The 13343-nt window shown below is 43.8% G+C and overlaps 1 protein-coding gene across 1 annotated transcript; it reads left to right on the top strand.

Annotated features, from left to right (window-relative positions):
* The first annotated feature begins 5317 nt into the window (after positions 1-5317).
* Positions 5318-7511, top strand: LOC144737555 (uncharacterized). The gene has a single exon (XM_078620305.1). The coding sequence runs from the start codon at positions 5318-5320 to the stop codon at positions 6926-6928; it is 1611 nt and encodes a 536-aa protein (XP_078476431.1). The 3' UTR covers positions 6929-7511.
* Positions 7512-13343: the final 5832 nt, after the last annotated feature.

Consider the following 13343-nt stretch of genomic DNA (forward strand, 5'->3'; position numbering starts at 1 on the left):
AATAAACTGGGAGCCGCAAAACCATTGCAACATTTAAAACAAATATAACACTGCATATATTGTTTCTTACCTTATTGCTATATATATAGGATCGTGCAGTCAGCTGTCAATCTGAATAAAAAAAGGACTTTTTCACTTAACAATGTAAAATATATTTTTGCAAATTAATAGCTAAATTACCTGGTTAATGGGATTTTTGCTCCTGAACCTCAGTGCACAGTGTCTGCACATCAGGGCTGTAAGACGTCACCTTCATTTTCACACAGGCTTGCAAGCTGTCATCTGTGAGGCGTGATCGATGTTTGTTTTTAATATAGTTCATGTTGGAGAAGACCTGCTCACATACATATGTGGAGCCGAAGATCGACAGGACTCCAAATGCATAATTTTTCATGTTTATATAAGTGTTGGGGATGGCATTCCATGTTTCGAATACAAGTTTGTCCTGTTTGGGAAGGTTTTCAATATCACTCCATTTATGATTCTGAGCCAGAATGGCCTTCTGACGGGCAACATCCTCAAGAGTAGCGGTCAAGCATTTGAACTTGGACACCCATATATCTTTGTCGGCTATATCGGCCAGTTCCATCTCAAGATCAGGTTGACTTACACCTGCAAATGCAGTCATATTCAATAGGGATGGATCGATCGCCAGGGGAGTGACAGGGAAGGATAATGTCGTTTTTTCCTCTCTGAACTCACAGAATCGTTTCCCAAACGAACTTTGCATTGTGGTGATTGCAGACTTGAAATATTCCAAATTTATCGTATCATGACTTTGTTTGAACTCTCTCAAAGAGGGAAAGTGAGACAGTGTACCTCTCTGTCTTTGACAAACACTGTCAACTGGGTGGGAGGAGCAGAGTGCTTGACAAAGGAGTTTTGGTAGTCATTATATAGTGTAGTGTATACCCAGTTACGTAATGTTCAGAGCTCAGGTTATTGGAGAGTATATTGAGTACATTGATTATATTGATGTAGTTTATATTTAGTTGTTTTCACGTCGGTTTATTGTATGGTAGTAGGGTAGTTGCAGTTGTTTAGCGTCAATATGCTAAATTCCCCTGTTGATATGTAACTCCTTTGTCAAGGCGCTCTGCTCCTCCCACCCAGCTGAAAAGACGCTGCCAAGCTTAGCAGCGTTCATTGAGACGCTGTTTTTCCGACAGCTCTCTTCTTCACCTGAGGACGGCTGCTTTTGTTGTGGCCGAAACGTCGTGAGAATTTTATTTTATTATGGTTTATTTTTATTATTTTATTATCTCCCTTCTACGTGACTTTACCGAAATAACCAAGAAAATGAATCCCTGCAGTCACGAAAGCTTTAAATCGAAATATAATTTATTCAGTTACACTGCTGCTCGCTCGGGGAGGGGATTGTGCGAACCCCGCAAGTGACGTCATGTCACCTCCTGCTGCCGCATGACGTCACGACATACCAGGAAGCTTCTGCTCCGCGCACGGAGATCCGTGGTGAGAAGTTTACATCGTGGAGGTTGTTGTGGTGGTTGTTGTGAACCCAGGTAGAGCCTTGCTCCTTCTCCCTGTCGTAGGATTATCAATTGAGTAGCAGCGATTATGGAATCGATGTCCAGGTTGAAACATTACAACGCGGGGCCTAGCCATGCGGGGATTTGCCTCCTGTCCTCGCCTGATTGCATTTGCTTTAATTATCTGCTTAAGTTTAATTTGTCTTCACCTGGCTCACTACTTTGAAACTTTGTTTTACTTGAAATATTTCTACGATTTTATTTTACCAGGCATAGCCCACTTGAGCTACACCGCTCGTTTTCAGAAGCGACCTGCCCACAACACAGTGGACTTATCAACGTGTGGTAATGTTTATCGGTCAAATACTCAAAACGCGTGGTGATGTTGACTCTAAATGTGCAGGGAAAACCGCAGGATCCGGAGGAAAATCCACGCGACCACGGAGAGAGAGGGACACGCAAACTCCAAATATACAGCCATAATACAGGTTTGTTTGGGATTGATCGCGTAAATAAATCAATGTGTCGTTAACCCCGCCACCACCCGACACAGCCAATTAGTAAGAGGTTTGTCACGTAAACAGAACGTGGCCAGTGCGTCACTAGTACAGCACTAATGTGTAGTGTAGTGTATAGTTGTGTATAGTGTAGTGTATAGTTGTGTATAGTGTAGTGTATAGTTGTGTATGGTGTAGTGTACTAGTACAGAATATCAGTGTGTTGGAGAGCCAAGCCACAACATTTGCAATCTAAGTACAACGTTTTGACAGTAATTCCAACCAGCTTCATCAGACGACAGCCAAATGTTGCGGCTTGGCTCTGTGGGAATAGAAATCGGCTCGCTGGGTTCATAGCGCAGCACGCTAACCGTTGCACTACTGCTCCCCACTCACTCACAAACTTCATCGGAAGTATAGTATTTATCCAGCAGTAACTAAGTTAACCGGCTTAGCTCAGGTCTCAGTAATCAAACACTAAGAGTAATGTCTGCTTTTTTATGTAATTAAGGTCTATCGTACCATATGGAGGCTTGGGGATTTGGGTTCTTTGTTTTTTATGTCTCTGCCTCTGCTCACATTCATTGACGATTTTTATGATTTTGGGCAAGCCCGTCTAAAGCTGCGTGACCAGGAGTTGGAGCCATTTACTGTTCAACTTGGCTTGTGACAGAAATTAAATCTGTCCCCATGCATTACATTACATAGCATCTTCATTAGTTATGCAGTTTGAAAAGCTCAATAGCCATATAAATAAATTGCAATCGTTACAGTTAAAATGATACCCGCATCGATGCCTGGTTATAGTTAAGGGATCGTTCCCTGGTCAACCATGTTATATCTGCTGATGATCTGGAAATGGCTACTCAATGAGATGGGGTTAGATAATCTCGTTTTGTGCCTGGATAATTCCATCATGAAAGGTGGCCTTGCGTATGTTCCACCAAAATAAATCACCGGCCTGGGAATTTCATGTCATACAACACTGTACCTGCTCAACTCTCCATGAGTAATCAAGCATTTCTACAAGTAATGGAGGAGCTCCCATACCTGGTTAATGTGTTCACGACCAGCTCTGGTTTGGCAGCCAAAGTCTCACTTGAAATTTGTCTAGCAGCATTCTTTCATTCGACTGTGTAACACTGTGTGAAAGCTTCCTGGGCTTTTGTTCCATACAAAGCTGTGAGTGTCCATCGCCAAGGTCTAGTCTGTCTGAGACCATCCCTCTCCCTACCATACTGGCATCGCACCCGCCTCTCACCCTTCGTCCTGTGGATGGTGGGCGCACAGGACGGTGCCACGCAGCCATTCCAGGTTGAGCCCAAATGGGTTATGTGGGTCTGCTAGCCACCAGGCATCGTTCCATGAGTGATATCAATATATAATATCTGTAAGGAGTTCCCCCAATAGACTGTCTTAGGAACTCTACCAGACACGTCCCACTGGGGGACGTCCCAGGGGCCTGGCCCAGGACATTCTGGTGGGAATACGTCGCTTGGCTGGCTTTGGGAACGCCTGGGAATTCCCCAGGAAGAGCTAGATTCTGTCGCCAGGGAAAGGGAGGTCTAGACTGCCCTACTGAATGTGCCGCCACCACCAACCTCACCAAGACGAGGATTTAGAAATAAATGAATGAACAAAAGCTGTGAGTCTTCTTGGCCACATATATTACTCCTTTCTCTGTGGATGCAAAATATGAACTTATTTTAAGGACTGTCTGTTCTGGCTTTTAATTAAGGCTGGCCTGCTTATGATCCCCTCTATTGAACCAAACAAAGATTGTATTAAAACCTTACAGAGCCCTAAAATATCAGTACAGAATATAATCTGAGACTTTGGCAGGCGAGGCTGCATTGGTTGGGTCATTAATTCCGCATAAACAGACAGCATGCTCAAGCATCTTCTGTTAGTCCAGATGTTACGGGCTATGCGGGCATGGCATTGGCTAGAGAAGAGATTGGAGGGTGTGGAGTTGATCAGACCTGCCTCTGGAAGAGGCCCGTGACGTATGCTGCAGGGCAGTTGGAGGTATTTGCTCTGCAACAACAATGAGGTTGGAGTAGCAACGATCACATGAATGGGTGGAACGCTGGGTGCCTCAAATGCAGCAAGACAGCAGGAAAAACAGCTGGTGCGTCTGTTAATCATCTCAGTCAGTCATCCCTTGACACCTGGATCATTCCCATGACATGCTGACAAGTGATCCACACTTACATGGCATTCATGTGAAATATATGTGTATGTAAGAGTTTATCTATGTGGGGAGCGGTGGCGCAGTTTTTCCACTGTGTAACAAAAACAATGTCTTGTTCCTGGGTAGTATGTGTTATTTCCTAATTGCTTTTGCCTCTTAAGTACAAAAAATGGCTATTCCCCACAAACTTTGCTTTTGTGACCAGGACAGTGATATTTAGAAATTTACCTCTTTTCAATGAAAAAACAGGTGAATTTGTTATTTTCGTTCACGTACAATTCTGGTCACAAAAGCAAAATTTGTGGGGAATAATAGCCAATTTCTTGACTCTTAGGCATAAGCAATAAAAAAATAACACTTAGTACCCAGGAACAAAAATTGTGTTACATAGTGTTATCACAATTAAAGTTTGATTATCTCCGACAACAAACGTGATTGATTCGTGAAAACGTAACTTATTGTGGGGAAGCATTAATACTGAGCATATGAAGGTGGCCAGGCATGGTTCTGAACACACCACCACCTTTTTTCCATGCCAGTGTGTGTTACAGTGTCAAGTTTGTATTTGCAGTAAAATATATTAACTCGATTGAACACGGAGGTTAAATCAAAACAATAGTATATACTTTTTTTCTTCTGAAAATTTTTAGGAGAATGGAAACAGGAAATTAACACTGCACATATGCAGCTGAAGTTAGATCTGTTCATCCCAGCATTCAAGGAAATCTGAGCCTGGCTTCATGCCTCTAAGTTAGCGATTGAACATTAATTTATGCATTTCTGCATAATAAAAATAGTATTATTTTCAACACCCTTTGCTATGTTAGCTGCATTTTTCTTTCATAAATATTCCTTTTGTAGCCAGACAACCGAAATTGTGTGCTTGGAGTTTTAGGTTAACATTCATTTTGAAGATACTAGGGCTTCCAGGTTGACCATTTGCCCTCTAATTGTGTGCCCGTGTGATGAATTTGGGAATCTTTTTCATATTATCATGAATATGTGAATGAGTATAGACATGCAAGTCATGTGTGACTGTATATATGCATTCCTTTGTGCCTCAATACTGACGTAGATGGTGTGGATATTCTCTTTTTTCTCTCTGCAGCTGACGCTTCCTCTGCAAAATTGGTTTGATGGAGCAAAGGCACTCAGCGCAGCTCGGTACAAAAAGGCAACAACGCGACCAGCGTGCATACAGCACGGATCGTGTTGGACATTTAACACAGCACCAGATAACTCACACAGGAGAGAAACCCTTCAAGTGCACTGTGTGTGACAAGGCATTTTCATATCCATCAGTTCTAAGGAACCACCAGAGAACACACACAGAAGAAAAACCCTTCAAGTGCAGTGTGTGTGGGAAGGCATTTTCACATTCATCTGCTCTTAAAAAACACCGGAGAACACACACAGGAGAAAAACCCTTCAAGTGCAGTCTGTGCGCGAAGGCGTTTTCACAGTCATCTGCTCTTGTATTACATCAGAGAACACACACGGGAGAGAAACCCTTCAGTTGCACTCTGTGTGGGAAGGCGTTTGCACGTTCACAACATCTTAAAATACACCAGAGAACACACACAGGAGAGAAACCCTTCAAGTGCACTGTGTGTGACAAGGCATTTTCACATTCATCAGTTCTTAAGAACCACCAGAGAACACACACGGGAGAGAAACTCTTCAGGTGCAGTCTGTGCGGGAAGGCGTTTTCACAGTCATCTGGTCTTGTATCGCACCAGAGAACACACACGGGAGATAAACCCTTCAAGTGCAGTGTGTGTGGGAAGGCATTTTCAGATAAATCTCCTCTTAAAAAACACCGGATAACACACACAGGAGAAAAACCCTTCAAGTGCAGTCTGTGCGGGAAGGCGTTTTCACAGTCATCTGCTCTTGTATTACATCAGAGAACTCACACGAGAGAGAAACCCTTCAGTTGCACTTTGTGTGGGAAGGCGTTTGCACATTCACAACATCTTAAAATACACCAGAGAACACACACGGGAGAGAAACCCTTCAGTTGCACTCTGTGTGGGAAGGCGTTTGCACAATCACCATATCTTAAATTACACCAGAGAACACACACTGGAGAGAAACCCTTCAAGTGCACTGTGTGTGTGAAGGCGTTTGCACATTCACAACATCTTCAATTACACCAGAGAACACACACGGGAGAGAAACCCTTCAAGTGCACTGTGTGTGACAAGGCATTTGCACAGTCATCAGGTCTTCATAGACACCAGAGAACACACACGGGAGAGAAACCCTTCAGTTGCACTCTGTGTGGGAAGGCGTTTGCACAGTCATCAATTCTTAAAAGACACCAGAGGACACACAAGCATCAGAAGATCCCCAAGAAATGGAGTCTGAAATTGGCTTGTGAAAGTCAAAGTGCTGCAATGAGCCCATCCCTCATGAAACCAGAAGTGAATCCCAGCTTGGACACTTTTAAAGGTATCAAGGTGAAATGTGAAGAGGCGAAGGTGAAATGTGAAGAAGTGATGAAGAGCGAAGAAGTGAAGGTGAAATGTGAAGTGATGGTGAAGAGCGAAAAAGTGACGGTAAACTGTGAAGATGAAGATTCAACTCCAAAATCGTACCTTCACATCGATGGAGACAACGTGAAGCAGGAGGAGAATTCTGACTGCGAGGCAGAGCTAGGCAACTCCCAGCAGTTTGTGGAAGTGGAGGTGTGGGTGGACTTCTTAGACAATACAAAGTCAAATGGAGACCCGGTAGATGGGTAGACTTGAGACAATGAAGCTCCAATAGATGCACCTTTGTCACAGGCCTTTAATGAAAAGAACGTGAAATTGAACACTGAATTCCTGGGTTCAACCTGCAGAGTAAGAGCGGCGAGTATTTGTTGACCTGTGGGTTGGGTAGATGAAGAATCAGGAGCAAGAGCCAATACGCTTCTAAGTATTCCACTGTTATATTTATATTTGCTTTGATATGGTGTTTAATTGCCTCAGCAACTCAGTTTCATATCTCATCACAAACACTCGAAGAGCACCTTCAAGTGGCAGCTGCCTCTGTGTCATAAGGTGACACTGCTGTCACCTGCATATGGGCATGAGTCTGTCAGTAGGGGGTGATGATTGATGTGTAATCTTCATTATGTAATTTCTGGATAATGTTTGAAATTGCCCAAATATTGACCATGACACCAACATGCAATGACCTATGCGTTTTGAATGACACAATCGTATGTTTTACATCCACTGTTAAGCAGACGGTGCATATTTTGTTTAATGTTACTGGAGTAGCCAGACGTGCCTGTCGGATTTGAACCTTGAACCTCTGCAATAAATAGAGAATGTGCTACCACTTGGCTTCCCTCAATCTGAGTGTAGGCATGACAGCCTGAATGTTTCTAACTGGCGCAGATGTTCCATTTAGAGGGGTCCACGTTTCACATGCCTACAGAAGGGAGGGCAAAACTGGCCGAGAAGAACCGAAGCTTCATGCGGAGCGACAGACCAGGTAGCTTCCACACAGCATAGCGCAGCCGATGAAAAGATAATGCCGCCCGACTGATCCAGACAACCCACACTGTACACACGCAGTGTTCCCACAAGGTCTACACACACCATATACACAGCGTACACACAGTTTACCCACACAGTATACAAACAGTCTGTACACGCACAGTGTATACACACAGTAACAACCGCCATTCGCCACTAAGTGGCGGTGACGTCACCACGGCGCTTGTGCCAGGCTATTTGCACGGGGCAGATCCAGGTGTCATGGGTCGACTGACTTAAATGACTGGCCAATGCACCACCTCTGCCCCTGACTGCGCCAACAAACAGTGTCCACACACAATGTTCACGTTGTTGTTGAGCTCACGCACCCAATGGGTTTCTGTTCAAGAGAGGGAGCCACAGAAATGGAATCTAAATAAACTTGAACTCTAACCCTGATCTCGCTCTCTGACGTCACCCCTCATTAACTCTGCATTATATGCGAGGGGGAGGTGTCCCCCACTAGTGACGTCATGTAACCGAGGTATTTACCCCCTCCAACGTGATTTTGAGCGTGACGTCACGTCTGCCGATTTCCGTTCCAGTAAAGTGCTTATTTGGACGGGGTCAGCAGCCAAGCACCATCACCTAACATGGGTCCTTCTCATTAACATTATTTATTCAGTTACCCTGCTGCTTCTTGGGGGAGAGAATTGTGAACCCCGCAAATTACGTCGTGTCACCTCCTGCTGCCGCATGACGTCACGAGTTACCAGGTAGCTGCTGCTGCGCGCACGCTCGCTCACTGAGATCCGAGGTGAGAAGTTTACATCGTGGTGGTCGTTGTTGTTGTTGTTGTGGTGATTGTTGTTGTGGTTGTTGTTGTGAACCCAGGTAGAGCCTCGCTCCTTCTCTATCGTAGGGATATCAATTGAGTAGCAGCGAGTATGGAATCGATGTCCAGGTTGGAACATTACAAAGCGGGGCCTAGCCATGCGGGGACTTATTTATTTATACTTATTTATTTATACTGTAGAAGGAATCTGATGAGCGATAAAGCTCTTTTTCCCAGATGTCCTGCCCTGTGAGCCATTCGGCTCTTGAATCGGGTGCAACCGCAACAAAACAACAAGTGTGTTAAAGTGTTCAAAAACGAGGGAACACGTTGCGCATGTGACGGCGGCTGTGGCTAAAGTCGAGTCCCTCAAACCTCCCCGGCTCCACACGAAGCCACCGTATCTCGCCCGTTCCACCTGTGACAATTTTCTCCGTTCAAATACCCAGTTGAGGACAATTTATTGTTATTATTATTATTTTGGATAAGATTAATTTCACATTTTCCGACGCATGGTACATTTCGACAGCTAACTTCCTGTTGGGCTTTGCCTCCTGCCCTCGCCTGATTGCATTTGCTTTATAATTCTCTGCTTAAGTTTAATTTGTCTTCACCTGGCTCACTACTTTGAAACTTTGTTTTACTTTAAATATTTCTACTATTTTATTTTACCAGGCATAGCCCACTTGAGCTACACCGCTCGTTTTCAGAAGCGACCTGCCCACAACGCAGTGGGCTGATCAACGTGTGGAAATGTTTATCGGTCAAATACTCTAAACGCGTGGTGATGTTGACTCTAAATGTGCAGGGAAAACCGCAGGATCCGGAGGAAAATCCACGCGACCACGGAGAGAGAGGGACACGCAAACTCCAAATATACAGCCATAATACAGGTTTGTTTGGGATTGATCGCGTAAATAAATCGATGTGTCGTTAACCCCGCCACCACCCGACACAGCCATTTAGTAAGAGGTTTGTCACGTAAACAGAACGTGGCCAATGCGTCACTAGTACAGCACTAATTTGTAGTGCATAGTAGTGTATAGTGTAGTGTATAGTGTATAGTGTAGTGTATAGTAGTGTATAGTGTAGTGTATAGTAGTGTATAGAGTAGTGTATAGTGTAGTGTATAGTTGTGTATAGTGTAGTGTATAATGTAGTGTATAGTTGTGTATAGTGTAGTGTACTAGTACAGAATATCAGTGTGTTGGAGAGCCAAGCCACAACATTTGCAATCTAAGTACAACATTTTGACAGTAATTCCAACCAGCTTCATCAGACGACAGCCAAATGTTGCGGCTTGGCTCTGTGGGAATAGAAATCGGCTCGCTGGGTTCATAGCGCAGCACGCTAACCGTTGCACTACCGCTCCCCACTCACTCACAAACTTCATCGGATGTATAGTATTTATCCAGCAATAACTAAGTTACCCGGCTTAGCTCAGGTCTCAGTAATCAAGCATTAAGAGTAATGTCTCTGCTTTTTTATGTAATTAAGGTCTATCGTACCATATCGAGGCTTGGGGATTTGGGTTCTTTGTTTTGTATGTCCCTGACTCTGCTCACATTCATTGACGATTTTTATGATTTTGGGCAAGCCCGTCTAAAGCTGCGTGACCAGGAGTTGGAGCCATTTGCTGTTCAACTTGGCTTGTGACAGAAATTAAATCTGTCCCCATGCATTACATTACATAGCATCTTCATTAGTTATGCAGTTTGAAAAATAAATTGCATTCATTACAGTTAAAATGATACCCGCATCGATGCCTGGTTATAGTTAAGGGATCGTTCCCTGGTCAACCATGTTATATCGGCTGATGATCTGGAAATGGCTACTCAATGAGATGGGTTTAACACGTAGGCTTTCGCGACCAATGTTATTCATAATCAACGTTTTTGGGTTTAGATCGCGTTATTTATAAATGTGTCGTAACCCTCCACCTCCCGACACGGCCAATTAGCAAAAAAGTGTCACGTTGACAAAAGACAAATAGTTCACTGCTTTAGCCCACCGGTGTGTTGAAGCCACAACATTTACAATTTGAGTACGACGTTTCGCTGGTAATTGCATCCAGCATCATCGGGCATGGTGAGGCTCTGCTGTGTCTCCCGTCCTTATATAGAGCAGCAGCAGGGTGACGTCATCATTAACTCATCAGGTGCAAAGATTCAAGGCGGGAGTGATTGTAATTATATACTAGATTAGTAATCGGGCTATTGTTACGATGCGAGTTGTAGATTAGTAATCATTTGGAATGTGTTTTATTGTGATTATGCTACATTAGTAATCAGTTAGTGTTTGTTTCCCTTATAAGGAATTGTAATGTATCTTATTTAATAATACGCTTCCAGGCCGCACTAAGCCTGTAGCTGTCTGAGCGATTAAAGTTATTTCTGTTTCTCTCAATTTCAATCGATTCTCTAATTAGTCTTTGCCAGTAGTAACTAGTTTTACACAACACTTCAACGTTGTCAAAATCAATTGAGTGTCCCTGTTGGCATGCATGTTCTGCCACTGCCGACAGTTGTGTTTGTGATAGTTTAATATTTCTCTGGTGTTCTTTTAGTCTTACACTAACGTTACGCCCTGTCTGTCCAATATAGCATCTGCCACATACACAATTAATCCGATATACACCTTCTGTTGATAATTTAGGTAATTCGTCTTTAGTGCACGTTACTAGTTGTTGAATTTTGTGTACTGTACCAAATCTTACTGTAATGTTTTGCTTTTGCAAAACACGGGCTAATTTGTCAGTTACTCCTGAGATAAATGGTATTTTTATTGTTTTAATAATCTGATCGCTTTCAGCAGTGTTGCTTTGCGATCGTGATTTGGCTTTTAGTGCTCTGTTAATTTGAGCATTATTGTAGCCATTCTGTCTTAGTGCTTCTTTAACATGTTTAATCTCTCTCACTAGACTTTCACCATCTGACACTGTTTTAGCCCGATGTATGAGCGTCTTGATAAGAGAGGATTTCTGAGCTGGGTGATGATGCGAATCTACATTCAGATAGGCATCAGTGTGCGTTTGCTTTCTGTAAACGCTGTGTGTTATTTTACCATTTAGGCCATGCCCAAGTAAAATATCCAGGAACGGGAGAGTGTTATTCACCTCCATTTCCATGGTGAACTGAATGGCCGGGTTTTGTGCATTGAGATGATTTAGAAAATCGTTAAGTGTATCTTTACCATGTGGCCAGACAACCAAAGTGTCATCCACATATCTAAACCAAAAGGATGGTTTTAATGTGCTCGAGGCAAGTGCTCTGGTTTCAAAGTTTTCCATGTACAAATTTGCTATAGCAGGAGATAAAGGAGAGCCCATTGCTGCTCCCTCCCTTTGTTTAAAGAATTCGCCTCTCCATAAGAAGTAAGTGTTATTTAAACAATGGTCTGCGAGTTTCGGAATATTTTTTGGTAAACCTGATTGGCCGTGTCGGGTGGTAGAGGGTTACGACACATTTATAAATAACGCGATCTAAACCCAAAAACGTTGATTATCAATGAGATGGGGTTAGATAATCTTGTTCTGTGCCTGGATAATTCCATCATGAAAGGTGGCCTTGCGTATGTTCCACAAAAATAAATCACCTGCCTGGGAATTTCATGTCATACAACACTGTACCTGCTCAACTCTCCATGAGCAATCAGGCAGTTCTACAAGTAATGGAGGAGTTCCCATGCCTGGTTAATGTGTTCACGACCAGCTCTGGTTTGGCAGCCAAAGTCTCACTTTAAATTTGTCTAGCAGCATTATTTCATTAGACTGTGTAACACTGTGAAAGCTGCCTGGACTTTTGCTCCATACAAAGCTGTGAGTGTCCATCACCAAGGTCTAGTCTGTCTGAGATCATCCCCTCTCCTTGTCATATTGGCATCGCACCTGCCTCTCACCCTTCGTCCTGTGGATGGTGGGCGCACAGGACGGTGCCACGCAGCCATTCCAGGTTGAGCCCAAATGGGTTACGTGGGTCTGCTAGCCACCAGGCATCGTTCTATGAGTGATATCAATATATACTATCTGTAAGGAGTCCCCCCATAGACTGTCCCTGGAACTCTACCAGGCACGTCCCACTGGGAAACATCCCAGGGGCCTGGCCCAGAACATTCTGGTGGGAATACGTCGCTTGGCTGGCTTTGGGAACGCCTGGGAATTCTCCAGGAAGAGCTCGTCTGTCGCCAGGGAAAGGGAGGTCTGGACTGCCCTACTGAATGTGCCGCCACCTCCAACCTCACCAAGACAAGAGGATTTAAAAATGAATGAACGAATAAAGCTGCGAGTCTTCTTGGCCACAGATATTACTCCTTTCTCTGTGGATGCAAAATATTAACTTATTTTAAGGACTGTATGTTCTGGCTTTTTATTAAGGCTGGCCTCCCTATGATCCCCTCTATTGAACCAAACAAGATTGTATTATAACCTTACAGAGCCCTAAAATATCAGTACAGAATATAATCTGAGACTTTGGCAGGCGAGGCTGTATTGGTTGGGTCATGAATTCCGCATAAACAGGCAGCATGCACAATCATCTTCTGTTAGTCCAGATGTTACGGGCTAAACGGGCATGGCATTGGCTAGAGAAGAGATTGGAGGATGTGGAGTTGATCAGACCTGCTGTCAAGATCGGCCTCTCGAAGAGGCCCGTGACGTATGCTGCAGGGGAGTTGGAGGTATTTGCTCTGCAACAACAATGAGGTTGGAGTAGCAACGATCACATGAATGGGTGGAACGCTGGGTGCCTCAAATGCAGCAAGACAGCAGGAAGCACAGCTGGTGCATCTGTTAATCATCTCAGTCAGTCATCCCTTGACACCTGGATCATTCCCATGACATGCTGACAAGTGATCCACACT

Source organism: Lampetra planeri, chromosome 71 (assembly GCF_965212315.1).
Source record: "Lampetra planeri chromosome 71, kcLamPlan1.2.h2, whole genome shotgun sequence".
Classification (NCBI taxonomy): Eukaryota; Metazoa; Chordata; class Hyperoartia; order Petromyzontiformes; family Petromyzontidae; genus Lampetra; species Lampetra planeri.